General features: G+C 50.3%; 2 protein-coding genes across 2 annotated transcripts; both read left to right on the top strand.

Moving 5' to 3' along the window:
• Positions 1–1124: 1124 nt before the first annotated feature.
• On the top strand, positions 1125–9576 carry THEM5 (thioesterase superfamily member 5). Its single transcript, XM_052638184.1, has 6 exons — positions 1125–1247; positions 3191–3392; positions 4487–4625; positions 8538–8648; positions 9081–9205; positions 9530–9576. Exons 1-6 carry the CDS (start codon positions 1125–1127, stop codon positions 9574–9576), a joined length of 747 nt encoding a protein of 248 aa, XP_052494144.1.
• An 11992-nt stretch (positions 9577–21568) lies between these two features.
• On the top strand, positions 21569–22609 carry C2CD4D (C2 calcium dependent domain containing 4D). The gene has a single exon (XM_052638276.1). The coding sequence runs from the start codon at positions 21569–21571 to the stop codon at positions 22607–22609; it is 1041 nt and encodes a 346-aa protein (XP_052494236.1).
• Positions 22610–24037: the final 1428 nt, after the last annotated feature.

Here is a 24037-nt window from a genome sequence, read left to right on the forward strand (position 1 = left end):
GGGAACTGGTGATGGACAGGGAAGCTTGACGTGCTGCAGTCCATGGGGGTCTCAAAGAGTCAGACACAACTGAGCGACTGAACTGAACTGAACTGAACTGAACATAGAGACTGGCAGACGGAGTGAAGGAATGTTCAGGATCGCCGAGGCCTGGGGCAAGCCCAAGGGCACACAGGAATGAAGATGCCCTGTTGCCAGATCTTTCCACTTATCTGGAGGTCTGAGGCCTTCTGCTCTCTATGAAACTCCTTGTTTTTAAATATTGGCAACTAGTTCAAATATTTATGGTTAGACCCAGAAACTGAATCAATCAAAAAACTGAGTTCCCCCAGTTCTTGAAGAAGTTTCATTTCAAACATTGACAAGAGTGAGGAAAATACTTACAGTCTAGTCTTCTAGGGCAGCTAACTACAGAAGGTGGGACAAAATCTTTAAATTTCCATGTTTATTCTGGTGAATTAAATTCTGGGACTTTTAGTTGAAAATTGGCAGTTTTAATTCAGTAGAAGAAATACCACCACCAAAAAGAGTTCGCACCCTAGCAGACTGAGCGCTTCTTCCCCACCCCCATCCCCACCCAAAGCTGGCTCTTTCCTAGACTTGTCTTGGACAAAACCTCTGCTGCCCTGCTCTGCTTCTCACTCCCAAAACTGTCTGCTGCCAAAACTCCACCAACATACACAGATTTTCCATCAACAACCTCCCATCAAGGATCAGACCTCCCTCTCCTTTCTGGGAGTATTATTGGGTTCTTCCCAGAAAAGCTCCAGGGCAACTCTCTGAAGTTTCATATACACTATACTATTTTCATTAAGTATTCTTTTGCTCCTTTAACAAATATTTCTGAACTGAGGCTAGCCCTGCTCTGCATTCATGCCCAGGCAGCACCTGCCTCTCCCCAAGGGCTGGATGGGGCTCTGCACCAGCTAGATGCCCCAAGCATCTACGGGTGTTGCATCAGACGAGCCCAGCCTTGCCTCGTCATCTGTGGTGGGAGCTTGCTAATAGAAGCCCGAGACAGGAGAGAGGCTCGTCTGAGAGGCAGTTGCACCAACAGCTCCAAGAAGCAGCTGGAAGGCTTTCACTGGCCTCACTGCTACAGCCCTGCAGCTCAGCATTCAGCCATGCTACGGAGAGGCTTCCAGATGGCAGTGATACTTGGCCACCATGGAACTCTTCCTGGTGCCACCCACCTCCTGCCCAGATTCAACCCTGCCTCAGCCTTCGGATCCTCCACGGAGTCCCTGGTGAGTGAGTTCTCAGTTCAACCAAATGCACAGCCCTTCTGGAGCCCAAGGATATATTTGTTGTTGTTGCTGTTTTTGTTCTGTCGCTAAGTTGTGATTCTTTATAACCCCATGGACTGTAGCCCGCCAGGTTCCTCTGTCTATGGGACTCTTCAGGCAAGAAAACTGGAGCAAGCTGCCATTTCCTTCTCCAAGGATCTTCTCGACCCAAGGATTGAACCCAAGTCTTCTTCATTGCAGGTGGACTCTTTACCATCTGAGCCACCATGGGGCCCAACCCAAATCTCCTCTTCATAGGTCATGGCCAGGGCAGGTGAGAAGCTTGCTGGGAGCTATTTGATTTGGCAAAGGAAACCAAGTAGCCCAGATCCCAAACTAAGACCACCAGGTTACTTTCCTCCTGATCTGAACCTTGTGTGGCCACCAATCACTTTCCTCCTACGGGGCTCAGACTGTTGGGACATACCCAGACGAAGGATGCTTTGTGTGCCCTTAGCAAACAGCTGGTGTGTTGCCCATGATTGCAGTTGGTGCCTGAGCATCTGGTGCCGCAGAGGACTCCTCTTCATCCCATAGAAGGTACTGCACCACTGTGGTGCCCAAAACACGTTTCAAAAGAGCCCCCACTCCCCACTTCCCCATTGTTACTCACTTCAGGGTGAGGACAGCTGTGGACAGAGCCCAAGTAGCCCCTGAGATGAGTAACGATGGTCCTCACCTGTGGTCCCACTCCCGCCCCCACCCCTGAGGTAGACGGTTGTTCAAAATGAGCTCTGAGCTTCCCAGGTGGCATTAGTGGTGAAGAATCCACCCGCCATGCAGGAGGCAAAAAAGACACAGGTTCAATCCCTGGGTTGGGAAGATCCCCTGGAGGATGGCACAGCAACCCACCCCAGTGTTCTTGCCTGGAGAATTCCATGGACGGAGGAGCCTGGCAGGCTGCGGGCCATGGGGTCGCAAGAGTCGGACACAACTGCAGCAATTTAGCACACGCAGAAAGGGCTCTAGTCCAGCCATCAGCTCACATGCTTACAAGTTTGGCAGCCTCAGCCATATTTCCTCAGTTTTCCCAGTGGGACTAATCCTAGCCATTCTCAGCCTCAAAGAACAGCTCCAGGTGGTCTCGTTTTTGTTCTTGTTTGGCTGCACTGGGTGTCAGTTGTGGCACATGGGATCTTCTTTGCGACATGCAGGATCTTTCATTCTGGCACTCCGACTCTCTAGTTGTGGCGCAGGCTCAGTACTGCGGCACACAGGCTTAGTTGTTCCTCAGCATGTGGGATTTTAGTTCCCTGACCAGGGATTGAACCTTCAATCCCTCCATTGCAAGGTGGATTCTTAATCACTGGACCAGCATGGAAGTCCCTTCTCAGGTTTCAAAACAGAGCAATTATACTGCACCATCACAGAGCTGCTGCCTCTAATTGTCAGCCCCAATGCCTTCCCTTCCTTTGCACATTAGTGTCCCCTAGCCTGATGGCTCAGTTGGTAAAGAATCCACCTGCAATGCAGGAGACCCAGGTTCGATTCCTAGGTCAGGAGGATCCACTGGAGAAGGGATAGGCTACCCACTCCAGTATTCGTGGGCTTCCCTTGCGACTCAGCTGGTAAAGAATCCGCCTGCTATGTGGGAGACCTGAGTTTGATCCCTGAGTTGGGAAGATCCCCTGGAGAAAGGAAAGGTTACCCACTCCAGTATTCTGGCCTGGAGAATTCCATGGACATGGGGTCGCAAAGAGTCGGACATGACTGAGTGATTTTCACTTTTCCCCTTGACTGGTCACTCTGAGGAGTCCCCAAGGGCCATTTTCCTCAACACTGACAGAAGAGATTGAGAAGCCCAAGAACTCAGGAGCTGGGTTACATCAGGTACAGGTACCACAGCTCAAACCACAGCCCACCTTCTAGAAAGCCATCTAGTCTCCCCAATCTTTCCTGCCCAGGTCTCAAGATTCTGTCAGGAGATGACAAAGACTAAGAATTATGCCCTCCCCAATGCCAGCTGGGGTCCAGACATGCTGAGCCTGTATCATGAATTTCTGGAGAAGACCAAGACCGATGGCTGGGTCAGAGTGCCTTCCTTCAGGTCCAACAGAGACCACATCCAGGGGTTCAAGCTCCCACTAGAGTTATCAGCTAACTCAGGTAAGGCCTGGCCTGAGAGTGGCCCTTGGCACGCACACGCCCCAGCCCATAAGAATCAGTTCAGCCAGCCCCTTTTCCTACGGCCAGAGACTTTTTGGGAGGAAATTAACAAGCTCTCTGCCAGTTCTCAGCCAGAAGTTCTTTCTGACAAGTCCACCCCTCACGATGCAGCCCCAGGCACATGGATGAGGAAAACGTCCTCTCAGCCCCCACCCCCTCCTCCCCTCCTCCTGGGGATGAGAGCATGCCCTAGCAACCGCCTCTGCTCCCAGCCCAGAGTGCACCCACTGGAGAACCGCTGACTCAGCCCTCTACCCATCTGCCTTCTCACCAGGGATGCTTGCCTTACTGTCAAGCCTTATCCCAAGTCCTCCTCCCCACCCCACAAAGGTCTGAGGATTCCCCCTTGCCCACTGCAGACCTCCCACACCATCCCTGTTCTGCTAGGCTCAGAGACTCCTGAAACACCCACAGGTCAGAGCAATAGAGCTTTCCACTTTGATCTCTCTGCATGTGCATGGACTTGGACGGGTTAACATGTCTCTCTCACTAACATAACTGTTCTTCCAACCAAGTGCTGACTGGATGGTCCATTCAGTTTATGGAAAAAACAAAGTTGCATCAAAAATTTTTGAAGACTTTGGTTATCATCCAAGAAGGATATGGTTCTTATAGTTGCCTTGAGGAAAAAAAAAGTCAGAACTTTAGGGGATTCATATCCACTATTTTTCTGTTCTGTATTTTTATTTTGAGCTACATGTGAATTAAATGCCTTACATTTTAATTTTCAATGTTTAAGGTCTCTGACTTGTCTCTGACCCTACATCTACTCTCAGCCAGGGAACTTCATATGTGTTTCTTCCTCAAGATTCAGGGCTCCCAGAGGACAGAGCTGTGTCCCCTCAGACCGAAGACCTTGAGGACAGGTCGGTGCCTCACTCTCCAGTTGAAGAGTCCCCAAGAGCAGAGCCCACGTGTCCTCTGGTTCTCTCCTCAATGGTGTGCCAGAGGCCAGCTCCATCTCCGCTGCTGACCAGCCCCCCTGCCCTTACACACTCCCTCCTTCAGCTGTGTCACTGCCCATCTCTCCCCAGATAAGAGTGACTGGCGCCTCTTCACCAGGTGTATTGAAAGGGAGGGACAAGGCTACGAGTATGTCATCTTTTTCCAACCATCTGAGAAGAAGTCCGTCTGTCTTTTCCAGCCAGGCCCCTGCTTGGAGGGGGTCCCAGGGTAAGATAATGGGCTAACCCAGGGAGGGACATCTTTGGCTGCTTTCTGGGCTTGGCCAAGGGGTGCATTAGGCTTGGCCAGCCTCTAGGCTCTGTACCTCTCTCTAAGGAGCTGGGTGGAGAGTGGGAGGCACTGGGCTTCAGTCTCGCAGTGTCAGATGTGGAAGGATATTCTGTCATCTGGTTCAGTCCCCACTGGGCAGATGAGAGACAGTTTCCTTATTCCAGGCCTGGGAATTTTTCAGTAAGAAGGGGCCTTAGAAGCCACTCTGAGAAGGGTGTAGTAGACTCAGAAGATGATAAGATCTGGAGTTAAGGGCTGGGCTTCCAGTCCTGCTCTGCTGCTGCTTGTATGAAGACCCCAAGCAAGCCATTTAACCTCTGTCTCCTGGCCTTCAGTCTCCTGGAAAAGGCAATGGCAGCCCACTCCAGTACTCTTGCCTGGAAAATCCCATGGACAGAGGAGCCTGGTGGGCTACAGTCCATGGGGTCACAAAGAATTGGACACGACTGAAATGACTTAGCATGCATGTACTTCAGTCTCCTTACCTAAATCTTGGGGCAGTAATATCTACCTCCCAGAACAGCTAAGAGATAACAAGGGCCTGTGTGTACGTACTCATAAACCATAAAGGACAATACAGCTATCAGGCTATCTCTTCAAACTTCACCTTTGCCCAGTGGGCAAACTGAGGCGCACAGAGGTAATTGATCTTGCCCAAGATAGCACAGGCAGTTAAAGTCAGATCCAGGATTCTAACCCAGGAGGCGGGACTCCAAATCCATTGCTTCTTCTGTACTCCGCTGCCTCCAAACTGGGAAAAGACCCAGGAAAGAACTCACACTGGACGTAAATACGTTCATGCTGGACATAAAAACACATTCAGATGGGCCCTGAGCCTCTTGCTTAAGGACCCTGGATCACCAGGTCCACCTTTGCCTGCCTTCTTGACCCCTGTTTCTGCTTTAGACAGTCACTGAAGGCTAACTGTGGAGTCAGAATTCTTGCAAGGGAGAGGAGAGAGGGGAGGGAAGGAGAAACATAAGGGTCGCAAGACCTGAGAGAGACTGAGTTGCAGTTAAACAGAATTCAAAGAGATTATTAGATGTCAGCACCTCTGCAGGCCACGGATTCCGACTGCAGCCCTTTCGTCACCTTGGCCATCCTGAAGGTATCTTCAGGGGACTTCCACACGAGTGCGTCCAGACACTGGGGGACCAGGTCAGAACTCTACCCAGACCACGGGTCCCCTCCCTTATGAAGATGAAAACCTCCAAAGAGGCAGGGATAGGGTGGAAAGTGGGCCTTTTATTTAGGGGCTCATGGAGGTGGGGCTGGAAAGCCAGAAGAGGATCACTCAACACTGAGGCTAGAAGATTGAGGGGATCCAAAAAGGGGTCAGCACTGAATTAGAAACACCCAGGTCAGTCTATCTCCTGCGTAAGGAAAAATCTTGTACTTTCTGCTGTCTTTCTTTCCTGTGAGCCTCCTTCACTCTCACACAAAACACTTCACTTCTGACACTTCAGTCACCAAATGGCTGGAAGCTCCCCCAACACCAGGCAATTCTCTGTGACACCACTTGGGGAGGGGGGAGGTCCTACATCAGAACTCCATTCTGACACTGTCTACCCAGAGATAGTGTCAGGCCCCACAGGTTAAAGGCTCAGCCGCACGAGACTGCTTCCACCCTTCTTTAGATGCCAACTGCAAGCCTAGGTGCATAGGTCACCCACAATTTCTGACCTGGCAGTAACTGGTGGTTCCCAGTACCCTTTCCTCTGGTTGGATGAATTTACTAGCACCATTCACAGAACTCAAAGAAACACTTACTTATGTTTACCAGTTTATTAAAGATATGGTAAAGGATGAACAGGCTTCCCTAGTAGCTCAGTCAGTAAAGAATCTTCCTGCAGTACAGGAGACCCAGCTTCAATCCCTGCATAGGGAAGATCCCCTGGAGAAGGAAATGGCAATCCACTCCAGTATACTTGCCTGGGAAATTCTGTGGACAGAGGAGCCTGGCGGGCTATAATCCATGGGGTCACAAAGAGTCAGACACAACTGAGCAACTAAACCACCACCAAAGGATGAATATCCAGATGGAAGAAGTCTATAACAGAAGGTCTGGGAACACATCCTGAGTGCAACAGCTTCTGTCCTCATGGAGTTGTGGTGCATCACCCTCCTAGTGTGGATGCATTCACCTACCCATACTAACTGGAATTATTATGGAGGCTTCAACATATAGGTATGATCCGTCATTAACTTCATTTTCAGCCCTTCTCCTTTCTCAACAGAACTAGAGGTTGTGGGGGCAGGACTGAAAATTCCAAGCTTCTAATCATGGCTTGGTCTTTCTGGTAAACAGCCCTCAATCAGGAGCCCACCCAGAGTCGCCTTGTTGGAACAAGAGACGTTCCTATCACACAGGAAATTATGAGGGTTTCGGGAGCTCTGTGCCAGGACCCAGGGGCAGAGACCAAGATCCCCTGGAGAAGGCATAGGCTACCCACTCCAGTATTCCTGGGCTTCCCTTAAAAGAATCTGCCTGCAAAGCAGTAGACCTGGGTTCAATCCCTGGGTTGGGAAGATCCCCTGGAGGAGGGCACGGCAACTCACTCCAGTATTCCTGCCTGGAGAATCCCCATGAACAGAGGAGGCTGGTGGGCTACAGTGCATGGGGTCGCAAAGAGTCTGGCATGACTAAGCGACTAAGCACCTCACAGCATACATACATATCATATTATCTTACAAGTACCCGTCCAGGCCCAAGGCAACGAGGCAGGGCAGAATAACTGAGCCAGAGCTACCCTGAAGCATCTTCACACTTGCCACTGGGTCCTGGGCCCTGAACAAAGAGGGAAGAGCAGGCTTACTGTTCTTTGGCTACAACTCTTCCCCTATTTCAAGCCATGTGGGAAGGGAAGTGGCTAGAGGTGTATGTAAAGGTTTATAAACATTACCTCATTGGATTGGATGGGACACAAATTATTTTTATTCACAACCCACAGTGAGAAAACTAAGGCTCAGAAAGGTTTAGCAACTTGCACAAGATCAAACAGGTAGTGAGGGTGGAGCAAGGAGTCAAACCAGGCGGGTGTGGTTGCATGGCCCCCAGTACTTTCCACCAAAGGGAGCAGAAGCAGGGGTGTGGGAAACCCGCTGGTGGCAGGCACAGCAGGGTGACCCGTGATAGCACAGCAGGGAAGCTGACCTGGTCTGTGGAGAATCGGGGTCACACTGTTCAAAGTCAGAAACTGGAATCTCTTTTCGAGTTATCCGCTTTCTAAAACTCGGTGCCTCTCTATTTTCCCCAACTTAACCAGCAATGGAGTTTTGGCGTGAAGAAGGTCAGGTTACACAAGTGAGAACGAGAATTTGCACCCTTTAAATAAAGCAAGTGTTTGCAGCATCTGCTGAAGCTGGCTCTCAGCTTTCCACAGGCAGCGCCGCTCGGGGGTCCATCTTGTTATCACTGAATAGGTCCTAGATCAAGTCTCATGGTTACTGGTCTTGAAAATGTGGGCTCAACACTGGCCATAGTGACTGGTGAGGTGAGAGCTGCCCAAGGTCACAGTTTAGAGACTAAAGCCCAAAAGTTCAGGGATTTTTCCGTCCCCTGAAAGAGTGTGCCTTTCCAAACTACGGTAATTGCTACCAGCAATTGGTGATTAATCAAAAAAAAAGCTTCTTCCATTCATTCTATCAGAAAAAAATTTTTTCCTGAAATACAATAATGGTATCAGTGGTTGCTAACACAGGCTATAGTAATGTGGAAGAAAAACCAGCTGATTTTGACTGGTTTGATCAGACAGGATCCAGATATGTTTCCTTTTTTTGGGGGGGGGGAGATGGAATGGGGGGTGCGGGGTTTCTGTCCCTGGCCTTACTCCTTGCTTCCTCCCCCAGGTTTGCCCATGGAGGGTCCCTGGCAGCCTTGATAGATGAGACCTTTTCTAAAACTGCTTACCTGTCTGGAGAGGGGCTATTAACAGTAAATTTCAACATCAGGTTCAAAAAGTAAGTATGGGGTACTTCCCTGGCAATCCAGTGGTTAATACACCTCGCTTCCAATGCAGAGGATGTGGGTTCAATCCCTGGTCAGAGAACTAAGACCCCACGTGCTACATGGTGTGGCCAAAAAATTAAACAAACAAAAAATCAGATTTTTTTTTTAAGTAAGTACAGATCTTTGGGGTGTTGGCCATTGAGGGGACAGCTGGGGTGCAGAAGACCTGTCATGCTCCTTCCCCAGCCACACAGTCCCTTGGTCCCCTGGCCAGATCAGAATCTCTGCCATGCAACTCTGGTTGCTGGCAGATGGGCCCTGAGCCGGGAGCCACTTAAGTCCTTGGACAAGGTAAGATGAAGAGAAGTATGGGGGAGGACAGAGAGTTGAGGGGCAGGGCCCAGGGGCTTACATGAGCGGGGCTAAGCCACCTCCTCTCCCAGCTTGATTCCCCTGGGCTCTCTGGCTGTGCTGAACGTCAATGTGGAAAAGATCGAGGACCAGAAGATGTACCTGTCCTGTGTCACCCAGAGCAGAGATCAGCAGACAGTTTACGCTAAAGCCTCAGGTAAAGAGGACCTCAGCTCCAACCCCTGGCCCCGTCCTGCTGGCGCTATGCCCAGAACAAACAGGAGGGGGAATGCTAAGGATCCAAGCACAAGGTGGGCTCCAGCTTTTTAGAGTGGGATTGGGACCTGCTGTACACACAGGCAAAGTGAGGAAAAACTGAATTAGGACTTTTTTTTTTTTTTTCTGTATATGAGTGGCCCAGCATGTCTCACAAAGACAGGACCCAGGTACTGAGTAACTGGGTACCAAAGCTCTGAGCACCCCATCAGCTCCTGCGATCCATGCTTTGGCCCCTGCCATTTGGCTCACCCTTCTCTTGCAGGCACTTTCCTCCAGATGCAGCTGGAAGAGGAGTCATCTCAACAATAGACACAGTGCCTTCAGGAGAGCCTACCAACCACCACCTTGCCTACCAGGGACCCACCGTGGGGCAGGGAGGGGTGCCCAAAAAGTAGCAGGTGAAGTGAGGGAGAGGGTGCTTTCCTTGCATAAATAAAGTCTCACAGCCCTGTTCTCAGTCCAAGACGCTCCTATTGTTGAAACTCAAGATTCTCCCAGGGCCTCCCACATACCCACTTTCCCATTCAGCACCAAGAAAAGTGGCGTACTGAGGTCTGCCAGGCACTGGGTGAGGCGCCAGGCGCACAGTGTTGAAAGACAAGGCCCTTGGTCTCAGCATGCACGGCGCGGGGCGGGGAGCAGAGCGCCCCGTCCACTCCTCCCACCCGAGGCCCCAGTTATGACACAAAGGGAGGGGGGATTGCTCTAGGAAAGCAATCAGAGGTTTTCTAGAGGAAGCTGTGCTTGAACTGAGTCTCAAAAGTTAAGTGGTGTCCACCAGGCAGGCAGGCAGGGAATAACAGGATATTCTGAACAGGGGGCTAGTCCGGGCAAAGGCACGGTGACTTTGGAGAACAGCAAGGTGTTGAGTGGGCAGGAGTTTAGGGAAAGAGAAGGGGGCAGGGCAGGTGCAGGCCATGGAAGGTGCCTTAAACCGTGCAGTGCAGCTTGAACTGTGTCTTGTAGGCAACAGGGATGCTTTAAAGGGTTTTGGCTGGGGCATGGCATAAAGTTTCGTTTTTTGGAAAGATGACTCTGGTGACAATAAGAGGTCAGCAAGACTGAAGTTGGGAGCACTGGTTAGGAGATCCCTGTGGGGCTCCAAACAAGAGATAGTAAGGACCTAACAGGGTTCAAAGCAATGAAGATGAGAAATATGAAAATGTTGCAAAGAGTACGGTTTCTGGCTTGATGGTTCCAGGTGGCATCACTGGGCATACAGGGGAGCAGGCGTGAGGTGGAGGGAGATACTGAGGTTAACTTCACACAAATTGAGCTTGAAGTACCCATGGAACCTCAACCACAGGGCGAGCAGCAGCAGGGGCCCTGGATATTATCATTTGGAACTCAGAATTGATTACATACTGACTCAATCAGTAAGTCACCAATATAAAAACTGGCATGGAATCCCACGGAGTGGATTATGCAGAATGAAAGTGAGGAGGAGCCAGAGAGCATGAGAGTGACAAGATGAGAGAGGAAGGAAGGGCAGGGAAAAGGGTCAGTGACGGAACATGCGGCCACACTGGGGCTTAACGCTGGGACAGAGCATCACACACCCACTAAGGAGGCCAAGAATGGGACAGGTGGGACCGTCATTAGATCAGCAGTATCAAATGCTATAGAGAAAGCAGACAAGAATTAAAAAGAGGCCTTTGGACTTCGCAGTAAGGAAGGTGGTGGTCTTTTTTGCCAGGAGGTAGGAGCAAATTCTAGATTGTGGTAGACGAAAAAAGGAATGGGGATGACAAAGTGAATCGAGATGAGTCTTTCTAGGAATGTTGTTGTTGTTCTTATGTTATTTAAAGAAAGAGATTTAAGTGTATTGAGGAGAGAGGTGTCATCTCGTAGAACAGCCATCTGGTCTTGGAGCTAGATCAAGAGCACAAATGGTGGGCTTCCCTGGAGGTCCAAGGGATTCTTAACCAAGAATCCACCTGCCAGTGCAGGGGACATGGATTTGATCCCTGGTCCTGGAAGATCCCACGTGCTGAGGGGCAACTGAGCCTGTGGGCCACAACTACTAAAACTCTGAAGGCCACAAGTGGACACAAGTGGAGGCAGAAGAACATCACCGTGACTCTGAGACCAAAACGAAGGAGTTGGAGGGTGGTACAGAGAGGAGCTAGAAGTTGACAGGAGCACCTTGACTTCCTCAGAGATAGGAGGCAAGGCCACTGGTGGAGAAAGAGGTCTGGAGGAAGGGCAATGATTTGCATAAGCCACAGTGAGGATCAGGAAAACAAATTGACCAATACATGGGGGCTAAGGCATGCTGAAGGCCCAGCTACTGGTGAAAGGCAGGCCTCTGGAGTGGCACCAACCTGGAGTGAAAGGAAGATGTGAAGCAGCCGGCAAAACCAAGGGCCATGGCAGACACATCAGGTGAGAACAATGGTAAAGGAGGAAAAAGACTGATATGGCTGGTGCACATTTCCAGGGAGGAAAGGTTTGATGTGAGAACAGCTATGTCATTGTTCAGTCGCTCATTGGTGTCCAGCTCTTTGTGATCCCATGGACTGCAGCACGCCAGGCCTCCCTGTCCATCACCAACTCCCAGAGTTTGCTCAAACTCATGTCCATTGAGTCGGTGATGCCATCCAACTATCTCACTTTCTGTCATCCCCTTCTCCTCCTGCCTCCAATCTTTCCCAGCATCAGGGTCTTTTCCAATGAGTCAGCTCTTCGCATGAGGTGGCCAGAATATTGGAGCTTCAGCATCAGTTCTTCCAATGAATATCAGGGTTGATTTCCTTTAGGATGGACTGGTTGGATCTCCTTGCAGTCCAAAGGAATCTCAAGAGTCTTCTCCAACACCACAGTTCAAAAGCATCAATTCCTTGGCACTCAACTTTCTTTATAGTCCAACTCTCACATCCATACATGACTACTGGAAAAACCATAGCTTTGACTATATGGACCTTTGTCGACAAAGTAATGTCTCTGCTTTTTAATATGCTGTCTAATTTCAAGGAGCAAGTGTCTTTTAATTTTGTGGCTGTAGTCACTGTTCACAGTGACTTGGGGCCCAAGAAAATAAAGTTGGTCATTGTTTCCATTGTTTCCCCATCTATTTGCCATGAAGTGATGGGACTGGATGCCATGATCTTAGTTTTTTGAATGCTGAGTTTTAAGCCAGCTTTTTCACTCTCCTCTTTCACCTTCATCAAGAGGCTCTTTAATTCCTCTTTGCTTTCTGCCATAAGAGTGGTGTCAGTTGCCTATCTGAGGTTATTGATATTTCTCCGATAAGTCATGTCCAACTCTTTGCAACCCCATGGACTATAGCCCACCAGGCTTCTCTGTGCATGGGATTTCCCAGGCAAGAATACTAGAGTGGGTTGCCATTTCCTTCTCCAGGGGATCTTTCTGACCCAGGGATCAAAACCCCGTCTCCTGCATTGGCAGGCAGATCCTTACCACTGAGCCACCTGGGACACCCTTTATTAGGTATGGTGATGCCAAATGCTGAAACAGATAAAGCTTTGCATCTCTGTAGTCTAACCCTTTTCATAAATAGACTAGTTTTCATTCAGGTTAGGTCTAGTGTTTGGTTTTTAGCAGTCATTCAGTAACCTGACTGACAAAAGCTCTGTCATCTTCAACATGCAGTTTCCAAAGTCATCCTGGGTTGATGCCTAGTTGCCAAATGAAAGAAGAGAGAATCACAGGGAGGTTTTCAGAACCAAGCCTCAATGTGTTTCCTCAGTCACAAGACTCCGCCAAACTGAAAGGAAGGTTGGCTAGAAAATATGGTCTAACTCCATGTTGTGGAAGTAAGGGAAATGGGGTTGGTAAGTAGCTAGCCACCACTGCCTCAGTTTGAAAGGAGAATCAGCAGAGGAGGGTGAGTCTGTGTCCAAACTCTCATCCTGCCAAGTAAAGAATTCAAATTCAGGGGGTTCAGAGAAAATGAGGTTTTTGTGGCACGGAACAGGGTCAGAGAGTTGGACACAAATTCAGCAGTGGTGGGTGGATCAGGCTCTCTTTCTAGTAACTAGACCACATACTTCCTAAGCCATCAGTCTTGAATGACAAGCAAAAGATCAGTTGACATGGATTTGAAGGGACTTGATCCAGTGCCTTCCAAAAACTGGAGATTTACTAGAAGCCACAGCCAGAAACCTTGTGGCAGCTATTCCCTCCCCCACATACTCACATAAAAATTCTTTCTCAAGGACTTCCTTAGTGGTCCAGGGTTAAAACTCTGCACTTCCAATGCAGGGGGCATGGATTTGACCCCCAGTCGGGGAACTAAGATCCCACATGCTGCATGGCACAGCAACAAACAAAACAAAAAACACCTTTCTCTTGTGCTTTCACAGTTGCCTTTGAAAACCAATTAAACCCAGAGTCTAAATCAGTGTACACCAAAAACCTATTGTCCTTTATCATGGTCAGTTCAGTTCAGTTCAATCGCTCAGTTGTGTCTGACTCTTACAGACCCCATGGACTGTAACATGCCAGGCCTTCCTGTCCATCGACAACTCCCGGAGTTTACCCAAACTCATGTCTATTGAGTCAGTGATGCCATCCAACCATCTAGGGCTAATCTTCATTTTTTTATTTATTTATTTTAATATAAATTTATTTATTTTAATTAGAGGCTAATTGCTTTACAACATTGTATTGGTTTTGCCATACATCAACATAAATCTGCCACGAGTGTACATGTGTTCCCCATCCTGAACCCCCCTCCCACCTCCCTCCCCATCCCATCCCTCTGGGTCATCCCAGTGCACCAGTCCTGAGCATCCTGTATCATGCATCGAACCTGGAACGGCGATTCGTTTCACATATGATAATATACATGTTTCAATGCCATTCTCCCAAATCATCCCACCCTCTCCCTCTCCCACAGAGTCCAAAGACTGTTCTATACATCTGTGTCTCTTTTGCTGTCTCGCATACAGGGCTATTGTTACCATCTTTCTAAATTCCATATATATGCGTTAGTATACTGTATTGGTGTTTTTCTTTCTGGCTTACTTCACTCTGTATAATAGGCTCCAGTTTCGTCCACCTCATTAGAACTGATTCAAATGTATTCTTTTCTTTTTAATGGCTGAGTAATACTCCATTGTGTATATGTACCACAGCTTTCATGTCCATTCATCTGCTGATGGACATCTAGGTTGCTTCCATGCCCTGGCTATTATAAACAGTGCTGCGATGAACATTGGGGCACACGTGTCTCTTTCAATTCTGGTTTCCACAGTGTGTATGCCCAGCAGTGGGATTGCTGGGTTGTATGGCAATTCTATTTCCAGTTTTTTAAGGACTCTCCACATTGTTCTCCATAGTGGCTGTACTAGTTTGCATTCCCACCAACAGTGTAAGAGGGTTCCCTTTTCTCCACATCCTCTCCAGCATTTATTGCTTGCAGATTTTTGGATCGCAGCCATTCTGACTGGCGTGAAATGGTACCTCACTGTGGTCTTGATTTGCCTTTGTCTGATAATGAGTGATGGTGAGCATCTTTTCATGTGTTTGTTAGCCGTCTGTATGTCTTCTCTGGAGAAATGTCTGTTTAGTTCTTTGGCCCATTTTTTGATTGGGTGGTTTATTTTTCTGGAATTGAGCTGCAGGAGTTACTTGTATATTTTTGAGATTAATCCTTTGTCAGTTGCTTCATTTGCTATTATTTTCTCCCATTCTGAGGGCTATCTTTTCACCTTGCTTATAGTTTCCTTTGTTGTGCAGAAGCTTTTAATTTTAATTAGGTCCCATTTGTTTATTTTTGCTTTTATTTCCAATATTTTGGGAGATGGGTCATAGAGGATCCTGCTGTGATTTATGTCAGAGAGTGTTTTGCCTATGTTCTCCTCTAGGAGTTTTATAGTTTCTGGTCTTATGTTTAGATCTTTAATCCATTTTGAGTTTATTTTTGTGTATGCTGTTAGAAATTGTTCTAGTTTCATTCTTTTACAAGTGGTTGACCAGTTTTCCCAGCACAACTTGTTAAAGAGATTTTCTTTTCTCCATTGTATATTCTTGCCTCCTGTGTCAAAGATAAGGTGTCCATAGGTGTGTGGATTTATCTCTGGGCTTTCTATTTTGTTCTATTGATCTATAGTTCTGTCTTTGTGTCATTTAAACATTTCCAAGAGAAGAAGGGAAATATATTCCATCTTTCCCATACGGTCAAAAAAAAAGAAGAAAACCAAAACAGTTGTATTTGGAAACTCAAATACAACTTGCTTCTTTCTTTTCTCACTTGGCAACTGGACATCAACACTCAGGATGACTTTGGAAGCCAAGTGCTGAGGATGGCAGAGGTTTGATATACCCTGTCACTTCTCCACTGGGACCAGTTTCTAGCAGAAAACAAGCATAAGCTGAAAAACATACAGAAGTAGGAGGGTCTCAGGCAAGACCCACAGCCAGGCTGGGAGTGACAGCCTTGATTGGAAAAGGCCTGGGGGGCAGGCAGGGATCTCCAGAATGGAAATAAGATCGCCAGCTGCTGGAATGCTTCTCTAGCATTAAGAGCGTCGACAGATGCCTCTCTTCTCACAGAGGGCCAAGTATTGCAGCTTTCTAAGCAGAAACGATGAGAGGTGCTACCTCCACACTTTAAAAGCCAATTCCATGTGTAGTGCGTTCATCTGGAATGCAACTACTACTCAGGTAGATTGGGTGGAATCCAACAGGCCATCCAGGCAAATGTGCTAGCTTATTTTGCTTGAAGCAAAGGATATGTGTTCTCCAAATATCTGAATCAAGGGCCAAGAGAAGCCAAAGAGTGAATAAAGCAATTATAAGACTAACCAGTTCAGAAAGCAAGGGCTATCAATAGTTCATATCAGCTCCCCCTAAGGTCTTCCTGAAACTAAGATCAGAGAGTTAGGTCATTCATCAAGGGTCCTGGGTGAGGAGCCAGAGATGCAAGACATAGTATATCACCAATCCTATCACCTGCCAGCACCTGCAGTGAGCGCACTGGCCAAGTTATGCTGCCTGAGGCCGCTGCTCAAGGACAAGGGACAATTTAGCCCAAAAGCCCAGGGAGTCTAGTAGTTGTCTGCTGACCCAGAGGAGAAGTCTCTCCCCTCTGTGTCTGTTCTTCTGGCTTGAACCCAGGAAAGCACTCTGTCCTGCCCAGTCCTCTAAGTGTCCTTCTACAGTGGCACTGGAAGAAAAAGGAGGTCAAGGCCCCAGGTCACCTATAAAGTTCTTGAGTGGCAGCAATGGTGCTGGAAGTTGGGGGAAGCCACACTGTGGGTCCTCATTCAATGAAGAAGCTCTGCTTAATAATGAAGACCCCTGGAGTACAAGAAAGAACAGAGGTTCTTTAAGATAGAAGATCTGGGTTCTAGTCTCAACTCTGCTACTCTTTGGCACATCATTTCTTTTGAGGTCTGTTTCCTGCTCTATAAAAATTAAAGAGTAGATGAGGTGACCTCCAAGTTCCAGGTCTGATGTCTTATTGTTCTAATTAAGTCAGCTTTCAGCTCCCTGGTGTGCCGGTCATTTGAGTGATTGCTCTCACATCCCCACCCTTGTCCTACTCTGCCTCGGACTGCAGAGGCCCAGTGCCTGCAATCTACATTTCCCAGTCTCCTCTGTCATCAGCTTGGAAAGGCTCTGGTGGCAGACTGGAAAGCGGGAAGTCGGGAGATGTAAGGGTATTTCTCGCCCTTTTCTGTTTTGAGAGGCAACTCAAGTAGTGGCGTAGATCCTACAAGGTTACAGATCCTACTAGACAGCCCTCACCTTCCTATTTTGCCATTTTTGTTCTTCCACCACCTTGGTGACAGGTTCCCTGTGATAAATGCCCTCTGTTGAACCATCTAATAACTGCTTGCAACCCCATGGACTGTATCCTGCTGGGCTCCTCTGACCATGGAATTCTCCAGGCAAGAGTTCTGGAGTGTGTAGCCATCTCCTTCTCCAGGGGATCTTCCCAACCTAGGGATCGAACCCAGGTCTCCTGCACTGTAGGCAGATTCTTTACCATCTGAGCCACAGGGATATAAAGTGGGCCCATAATACTGTCCAGCAATCACCCTGCAGTTTTGTAGATCATTCGCTCTCCTGACTCCATGGATTGCAGCATGCCAGGCTTCCCTATCCTTCATGATTGCCCAGAGTTTGCTCAAACTCATGTCAGTGATGCCATGCAACCATCTCATCCTCTGTCATCCCCTTCTCCTCCCACCTTCAATCTTTCCCAGCACCAGGGTCTTTTCTAATGAGTCAGCTCTTCGCATCAGGTGGCCACAGTATTGGAGCTTCAGCTTCAGATCTAAAATTGAGCTCCTCATATTTTCCCCCTCAGCAAATGGCAACTCCATTCTTTTAACTGTTAGAGCCAAAAACCTTGGATAATTCTTTCTCTTTGGATAAGGATGGATCCATCATGAAATCCTGTTGATTCTATCTTCAGAATACGGCCAGAAACTGACTACTACAATGCTGATCCACGCCCCAATCAACTTGTGCAAAGATATCTCAATATCCTTTTATCTGTTTTCCCTACTTATGCCCTTATCCCTCTCATTCTACTGTCAGCACAGCCGCCAGAGCAACCCTTTTAATGCATAAGTCAGGTGGTATCACTCCTTAGCTCACCACAAGGAAAAGCTAAAATTGTTACAGCGGCTTCAACCCCCTTAAGATTCTGGCCTTACTATCTCTCTAAGGTCATCTTCCCATCATTCGTTCTGTTCCAGCTACAATGGACTCTGCCTCCTTAAACATTCCAGGCATGCTTCTGCTTCAGGACTTTGCATTTCAATTCCTTCTGCTTAGAATGCTTTCCTTTCTCCTTCCTTCATATCATTACTGAAATGTTACATTCTCAAGATGGCCATCCTTGACCCCACTATTTAAAACTGTACGCTCTCCTCATACCCTCTATGATCCTCCCCTACTTTAATTTTCTCCCCAACACTGATTTTCATCTGACAAGCTGTATTTTTTACCAATTTATTTTTGTCTATGGTCTTTCTTCTCCCACGAAAGTATAGATTCCATTTGGCCAGAAGATTTCTCTGTTTTCTCACTTCTATATCCTCAGAGTCTAGTACACAGTGCCTGGCATGTGGTGAGTAGTCAATAACTATGGATGGTTGAATGAATGAAACTAAAGAATCAAACTTCCCTGAAGCCTACCCTTCCTCTGGACTTCTAATCACAGAAGACAAAAATGTCCTTATTGTCAAGTAAGATTGAATTGGGGTCTCTGTTTTTGTGTACTTGTAGCACAAGTCAGTCTAACTGATACGCAAGTGTGATCTTTTTCACTATTTTGGTTGTTGTTTTTTTTTAATTTCTGTGCAGTTCCCTGGGTCTTCGTTGCTATGCATGAACTTTCTCTAGCTGCAGCAAATGGGGGCCACTCGTTGCACGGCGCAGGCTTCTCTTGTTGCAGAGCACAGGCTCCGAGCGCGTGGGTTTCAGTAGCTGCAACACAAGTGTTCGGCAGTTGTGGCACATGGGCTTAGCTGCCCCATGCGTGTGGGCTCTTCCCGGACCAGGGATGGAACCCATGTCCCCTGCATTGGCCAGTGGGTTCTTAACCACTGGACCACCAGGAAAACCTCTATGTATGATCTTAATCTTCATGCTAACTCTGAAGTTTAGATAGTTTCTCTCCATTTTTCAGATGGGAAAGGAGAACTTCTGAGAGATTAAGTTACATGCCAGAGGTCATACAGTTAGTAAATCCCAGGGCTCAAATCCCCAACCTGACTGATGCCGCAGCTGCGAGTTCTTGGCTGCAGCACTCCACACAGACCACTGTCCCCAGAAACAACACCAAGGCTGAGCTAAGTCAGAAGCCTTTGGATTGGAGGGTCTGGGTGCTGCCAGTCATCTCCATAAAGGAAACATTTGCTCCCTGAAGACTCTTAAGTATCAGATGTCAAAATAATAATCTTGTTCATTTCCTGAACTTCACAGTTTGCCTTGTTGCTGTCATTATTGTCTGTCTGCTTCCCCCTTCTATGTATCCCCAGCATTTAACACAATGAAGGATAAAGGAACTAATTCAGATACAATTCTGCTTGAAGTGAAAATGTTAGTCACTCAGTCGTGACTGACTCTTTGAGATCCCATGGACTGTAGCCCGCCAGGCTCCTTGTCCATGGAATTCTCCAGGCAAGAATACTGGGATGGGTAGCCTTTCCCTTCTCCAGAGAATCTTCCCGACCCAGGGGTGGAACCCCAGTCTCCTGCATTACAGGCAGACTCTTTACTGGCTGAGCCACCTGCTAAATATCATTCATTCATTCACAATCCTAATTAAGCATCTGACTTGTTCTAAGCACTGTCTTTGTGATGCTTACAGCCTACTAAGAGAAGAGGATATTAAACAGTCACAGAAATAAATCACACACACACAAAAAGAAACTGTGAACAGGGCCATAAGGGCGAAGTATGGGGTACTATGAAATCAGACAACAGAACATCTTAATTTCAATGGGAAAATGTCAGTGAGGACCTCCAGATCTGAAGGGTGAAGGGGAAGTGGTCCTCGAAGACGAATGTCCTAAGGAGGGAATGAAGGATGGTGAGTGTTCCTGAAGTACAGCTGATGGGGCTGTGTTTCCTAGAATCTGCCTTCAAGAACAGGAAGGAAGGGGGAGACACTGTATTTACAGTTTAACACACATCTGGCAAGCCTGACCTCTACTCACTGATGGAAACAGCTCTGTCCTCAGTGTCTCTGTGTCCAGATATTTCCAGCTTGGTCACTTTTCCCTGGTCCAGTGTAATTCAAAGAACCAGTCACTGCAGTCACTGTGTTTGGGAGCAACTGGGATGTCTCCAGAACTAAACAATGGGGGCCAAGGCAGGATTCCAGCAGGGAGGGCTTTGCAGAAGTTACCGTTTGTGTGGTCAGGGCTGTGGGTTTCACCTAGGAGGGTTGGGTGGGGCCTGGGTAGCATTAAGGGATGGAGGCCACTGCAAACGAATGGCTGTCTCCCTTTTCACAGCAGCCCTCCCCAACTCCCAGCAGAGAAGGCCCCAGGGCACAGGGCTGGCTTGCTGCTAGAAACCTGAAGGAAGGAGTTAAGAAGGCCGGGCTGATGGACTTAAAGACAGAGCTGTGTTTATCCAGGAAAAGAGGTCGTACGTAGGCAACGGAGGCCCCTGCCAGCTCCTCCCGGGACTGGGCTGCGGGAGCAAGCTGGAGAGGAAGTTGTTCCCCTCCCGGCTTCGAACGGCTCCTGGCCCGAGGCCAGGACCCAGAGGCGGCCCACAGGTGAGGCCTGAACTCTGGGCGCCAGGCCGAGCCCACTGCCTTGGAGCTCAGACTCCCAGACAGAAAGTCGGAACATCGCGCTCCCTGGGAGTGCGGCGAGCGGGTGCGGTAAGCGCGCCGCGGAGGGCCTCCCGGAATCAGGTCAGAAGGTGACGGAGAATCAATGCTGTCTTTGTGCTCGGCGGTTTCCTAGGGGGAAAAGGAGTGGAGAGTGGGAGGGGCGGCCCCACTACTCGGTCCGCTGCAGACTCGGGATGCGGTAGGACTGGGAGGTAGGGAGCCGGACAGCCAGGGCTTAAGTGGGGGGCGGCATTCTGTGTCCCCGAGAGGTGCTCTTCTTGAGCAGGCCGTGGGTGCTCTCGGGGCAGCAGTCAAATGTGCAGGCAGTTCGTTTCTGGCCTGGAACGGCCCCGGAAGGCGAGGGAGGAGCAAGAGGATACAAGTGGGGCGAGGGACGAAGGATGGCTCAGCCTGCAGAAACTTGCGCAGCCGCAGGGGACGGGAGCCAAGGGGTGGGGGTGGGGAGGGGAGTGGCGGGAGTCCCAAGCGGCGCCAGATCAGACCCTGGAGGAGCGCCCCAGTGTTCCGGAATGGGCATGGGAGAAGGGGGTGACCCCCCTCCCCTAGGGCCGCGGTGTCTCTTGAGGAGGAGAGTGAATATGAGGGAGTTTCAGCTCTGGGTCAGTGTTTTTGACTACAGACCTTTTGACAATGTGGTGTTACTCGATTCTTCTAATAGGAGTCTAGGGTTCCAGTAGGTGTGTTAGGCCTTCTCTCACTCTGAAGTGGGTGTGAAAGCAGTGGGAGAGTCTGTGTACTCGTATGTCCGAGGCCTGTCTAGCCCTGGACTCCATTTCTCTCCGGACCCTCAGACTTTGCCGCCCTTTGTTTTTGCCGCTCAAAAAGGGCCTACTGCGCCGGTTGGGCCCCCAAAGAAGGGAGCGGCGGCAGATCGCCCGGTGTACGATTGCAGCGTCATTCACCTTGGGCTCCCCTTCTTTCCTTGCCCAGGCCTCCACGCTGGACTCGGATCCTCTCGGCCTCGTGGAATTCGGGCTTTCAGCACCCCACCACCGCCGCCGCCGCCTCATGTGGCTCTTGGAGAAAGCTGGCTACCGGGTAGGGGCCGCGGAGCCCAGGGCCCGGTGGGCGCCCTCCAGTTTGTTTCCTAAGCGCCGCACCCCGTCTCGCCCGTGCCCCAACGTCCTCACCCCGGATCGCATCCCGCAGTTCTTCATCCCGCCTCGGCTCCAGGACCCAGGTGGCGCGCTGCCCCACAGCGGCGGGCGCGGCCTCCCCGCGACCTGTTCGCTGCCACACCTGGCGGGCCGCGAAGGCTGGGCCTTCCTGCCCGAGAGCCCGCACACGCGCCGGCGCGAGTCCCTGTTCCACTGGCCACCGGCCACCCCCGCCGGCGGGCTGCCCCCCGCGCCGTCCCGCCTGCACGTCTCCGCCCCGGACCTGCGCCTCTGCCGGGCCCCCGACAGCGACACGGCCTCGTCGCCGGATTCGTCGCCCTTCGGCTCGCCGCGGCCAGGCCCCGACCGGCCCCGGCCGCCCCGGCCGAGCTCGCTGTCCCGGCTGCAGGCGAGCTCGGCGGCCACCAGCCCGCACGCCTCGCGCCGCGCGGGGCCGCCCACGCCGCCCCTCTTCCACCTCGACTTCTTGTGCTGCCAACTGCGGCCGACCCAGGAGAGCGTGCTGCACCTCGAGCCCCGGGGAGGGCAGCTGCGGCTCTCCGCCGAGTACCCGGCCGGGCCCGGGCGGCTGCGGCTGCGCCTGGTGAGCGCCGAGGGCCTGCCGCGGTCGCGGGCTGGCCCCGGGAGCGGCGGCGGTGGCTGCTGCGTGGTGCTGAGGCTGCGGCCGCGCTCCCGGCCGCGGGGCCAGCGGAGCCGAGTGGTCAAATGCAGCACCAACCCCATCTTCAACGAGGACTTTTTCTTCGATGGGCTCGGCCCGCCGGACCTGGCCGCCCACAGTCTGAGGGCCAAGGTGCTGGACAGGGGCGCAGGATTCCGCAGGGACGTGTTGCTGGGGGAGTGTGAGACGCCCCTGATTGCCCTGCTGCCGCCCTTGGGTGGTGGGCTATGTCCCGGGGCCTCCCTGGTGCCTGCCCATCTCAGCCTGTAGCCTGAGAGAAGGTCTCTTCCTCAGGAGGGCTCCACCGGGTCTACAGTCTCCATTCTTTCCATCTGCCGCACATGTATTTATTTTTGCAAATAAAATATCTGTCTCCCCTTGTTTGCACATTGCGTTCTCAGATCTGCAGCCTGCCCTCCTCCCTCTGCGCTGGCCCTACAAGGGATGGAGGAAGCTCATTCAGGTTTTCTGATTTGGAGCAGACTTTAAGAAGTGGGTCTCAAACTTGAATTGAGTATCACAATTACCAGACATCAGAAATGCTGGATGAGCTCGTTAAACATAGGGAAAGAATCCTGAGCTCTGTTCCTGAGAGACTCAGACACTAGTTTACTAGGTCTGAGCTGAGTGGGTCCGAAGTTCCCTGCTCAACACAGCGCCTATCCCTTCAGGGGGCCCTCCAATCACTGTAAAGCTCTGTGACTGAAGCTCCAGCATAACTCACCTTCCCCTGGGGGGTTCCTGGGGGCTGCACAGGGGAAATCAACACCCCCCACCCATCTAGCACACCACTCACACCCACATCTGATCTGAAGAAGTGAAGTGAAGTCACTCAGTCGTGTCCGACTCTTTGCGACCCCATGGACTGTAGCCTACCAGGCTCCTCCCTCCATGGGATTTTCCAGGCAAGAGGACTGGAGTGGGTTGCCATTGCCTTCTCCAGGGGATCTTCCTGACCCAGGGATCGAACCTGGGTCTCCCGCATTGTAGGCAGATCTTTACCATCTGAGCCACCAGGGAAGTCCAACCTTCCGATCTGAAGAGAGAGATGAAATTTCTGGGTCTTGGGAGGGAGTCAGAGGATGTCAGACTGGCACACTATGCCTTCAGGGGCCCTCGCTCCGCCTGTTCCGGCCGTGCCTAGGCCTCCCTGGGGAGTAAAGCAGTACTTGAGTGCTGAAAGACCGGGATATAAGGTCACAGGGATTGAGGTCCTGGGGCAGAGGGGGCCCACTGGGCTGTGAGAGCTGTTCTCACGGCTTTGCTCAGAAAAGGCTACCCAGGTGAGTAGGGGCACAATGTGGAAGATGGATACATGTAGGTCACGGTGTATTTACCTCCTACCTGAATGTCCCTGACGTCAGCAGTGACCTTCTTCTCTCTCACCCCTCCTTCTCTGAAGCTGGTTCCTCTTGGCTCAGGGCAGGCTTGGAAGAGGGAAACAGGGAGGAGGAGAGGGAGGGAGGGAGGCAGGGAGGGAGACACGGTGCCAACCCAGCTTCTTTTTCCCACCCCCTTGGGCCATTTCTCATTTTGCCAAGTGCCCGTAACCAGGGCCAAGCCTTTGTTACCTAGATAAACCTCAGCATATATAATGCTAGCATTACCCACACACACACCCCCCCACCCCCACACACCCCATGCTCCTCCATTCCTTCTCCCTCCCCTGATTAGGTCCCTCTCCAATCCCCCAGGCCA

Source organism: Budorcas taxicolor, chromosome 3 (genome assembly GCF_023091745.1).
Source record: "Budorcas taxicolor isolate Tak-1 chromosome 3, Takin1.1, whole genome shotgun sequence".
NCBI classification, from domain to species: Eukaryota; Metazoa; Chordata; class Mammalia; order Artiodactyla; family Bovidae; genus Budorcas; species Budorcas taxicolor.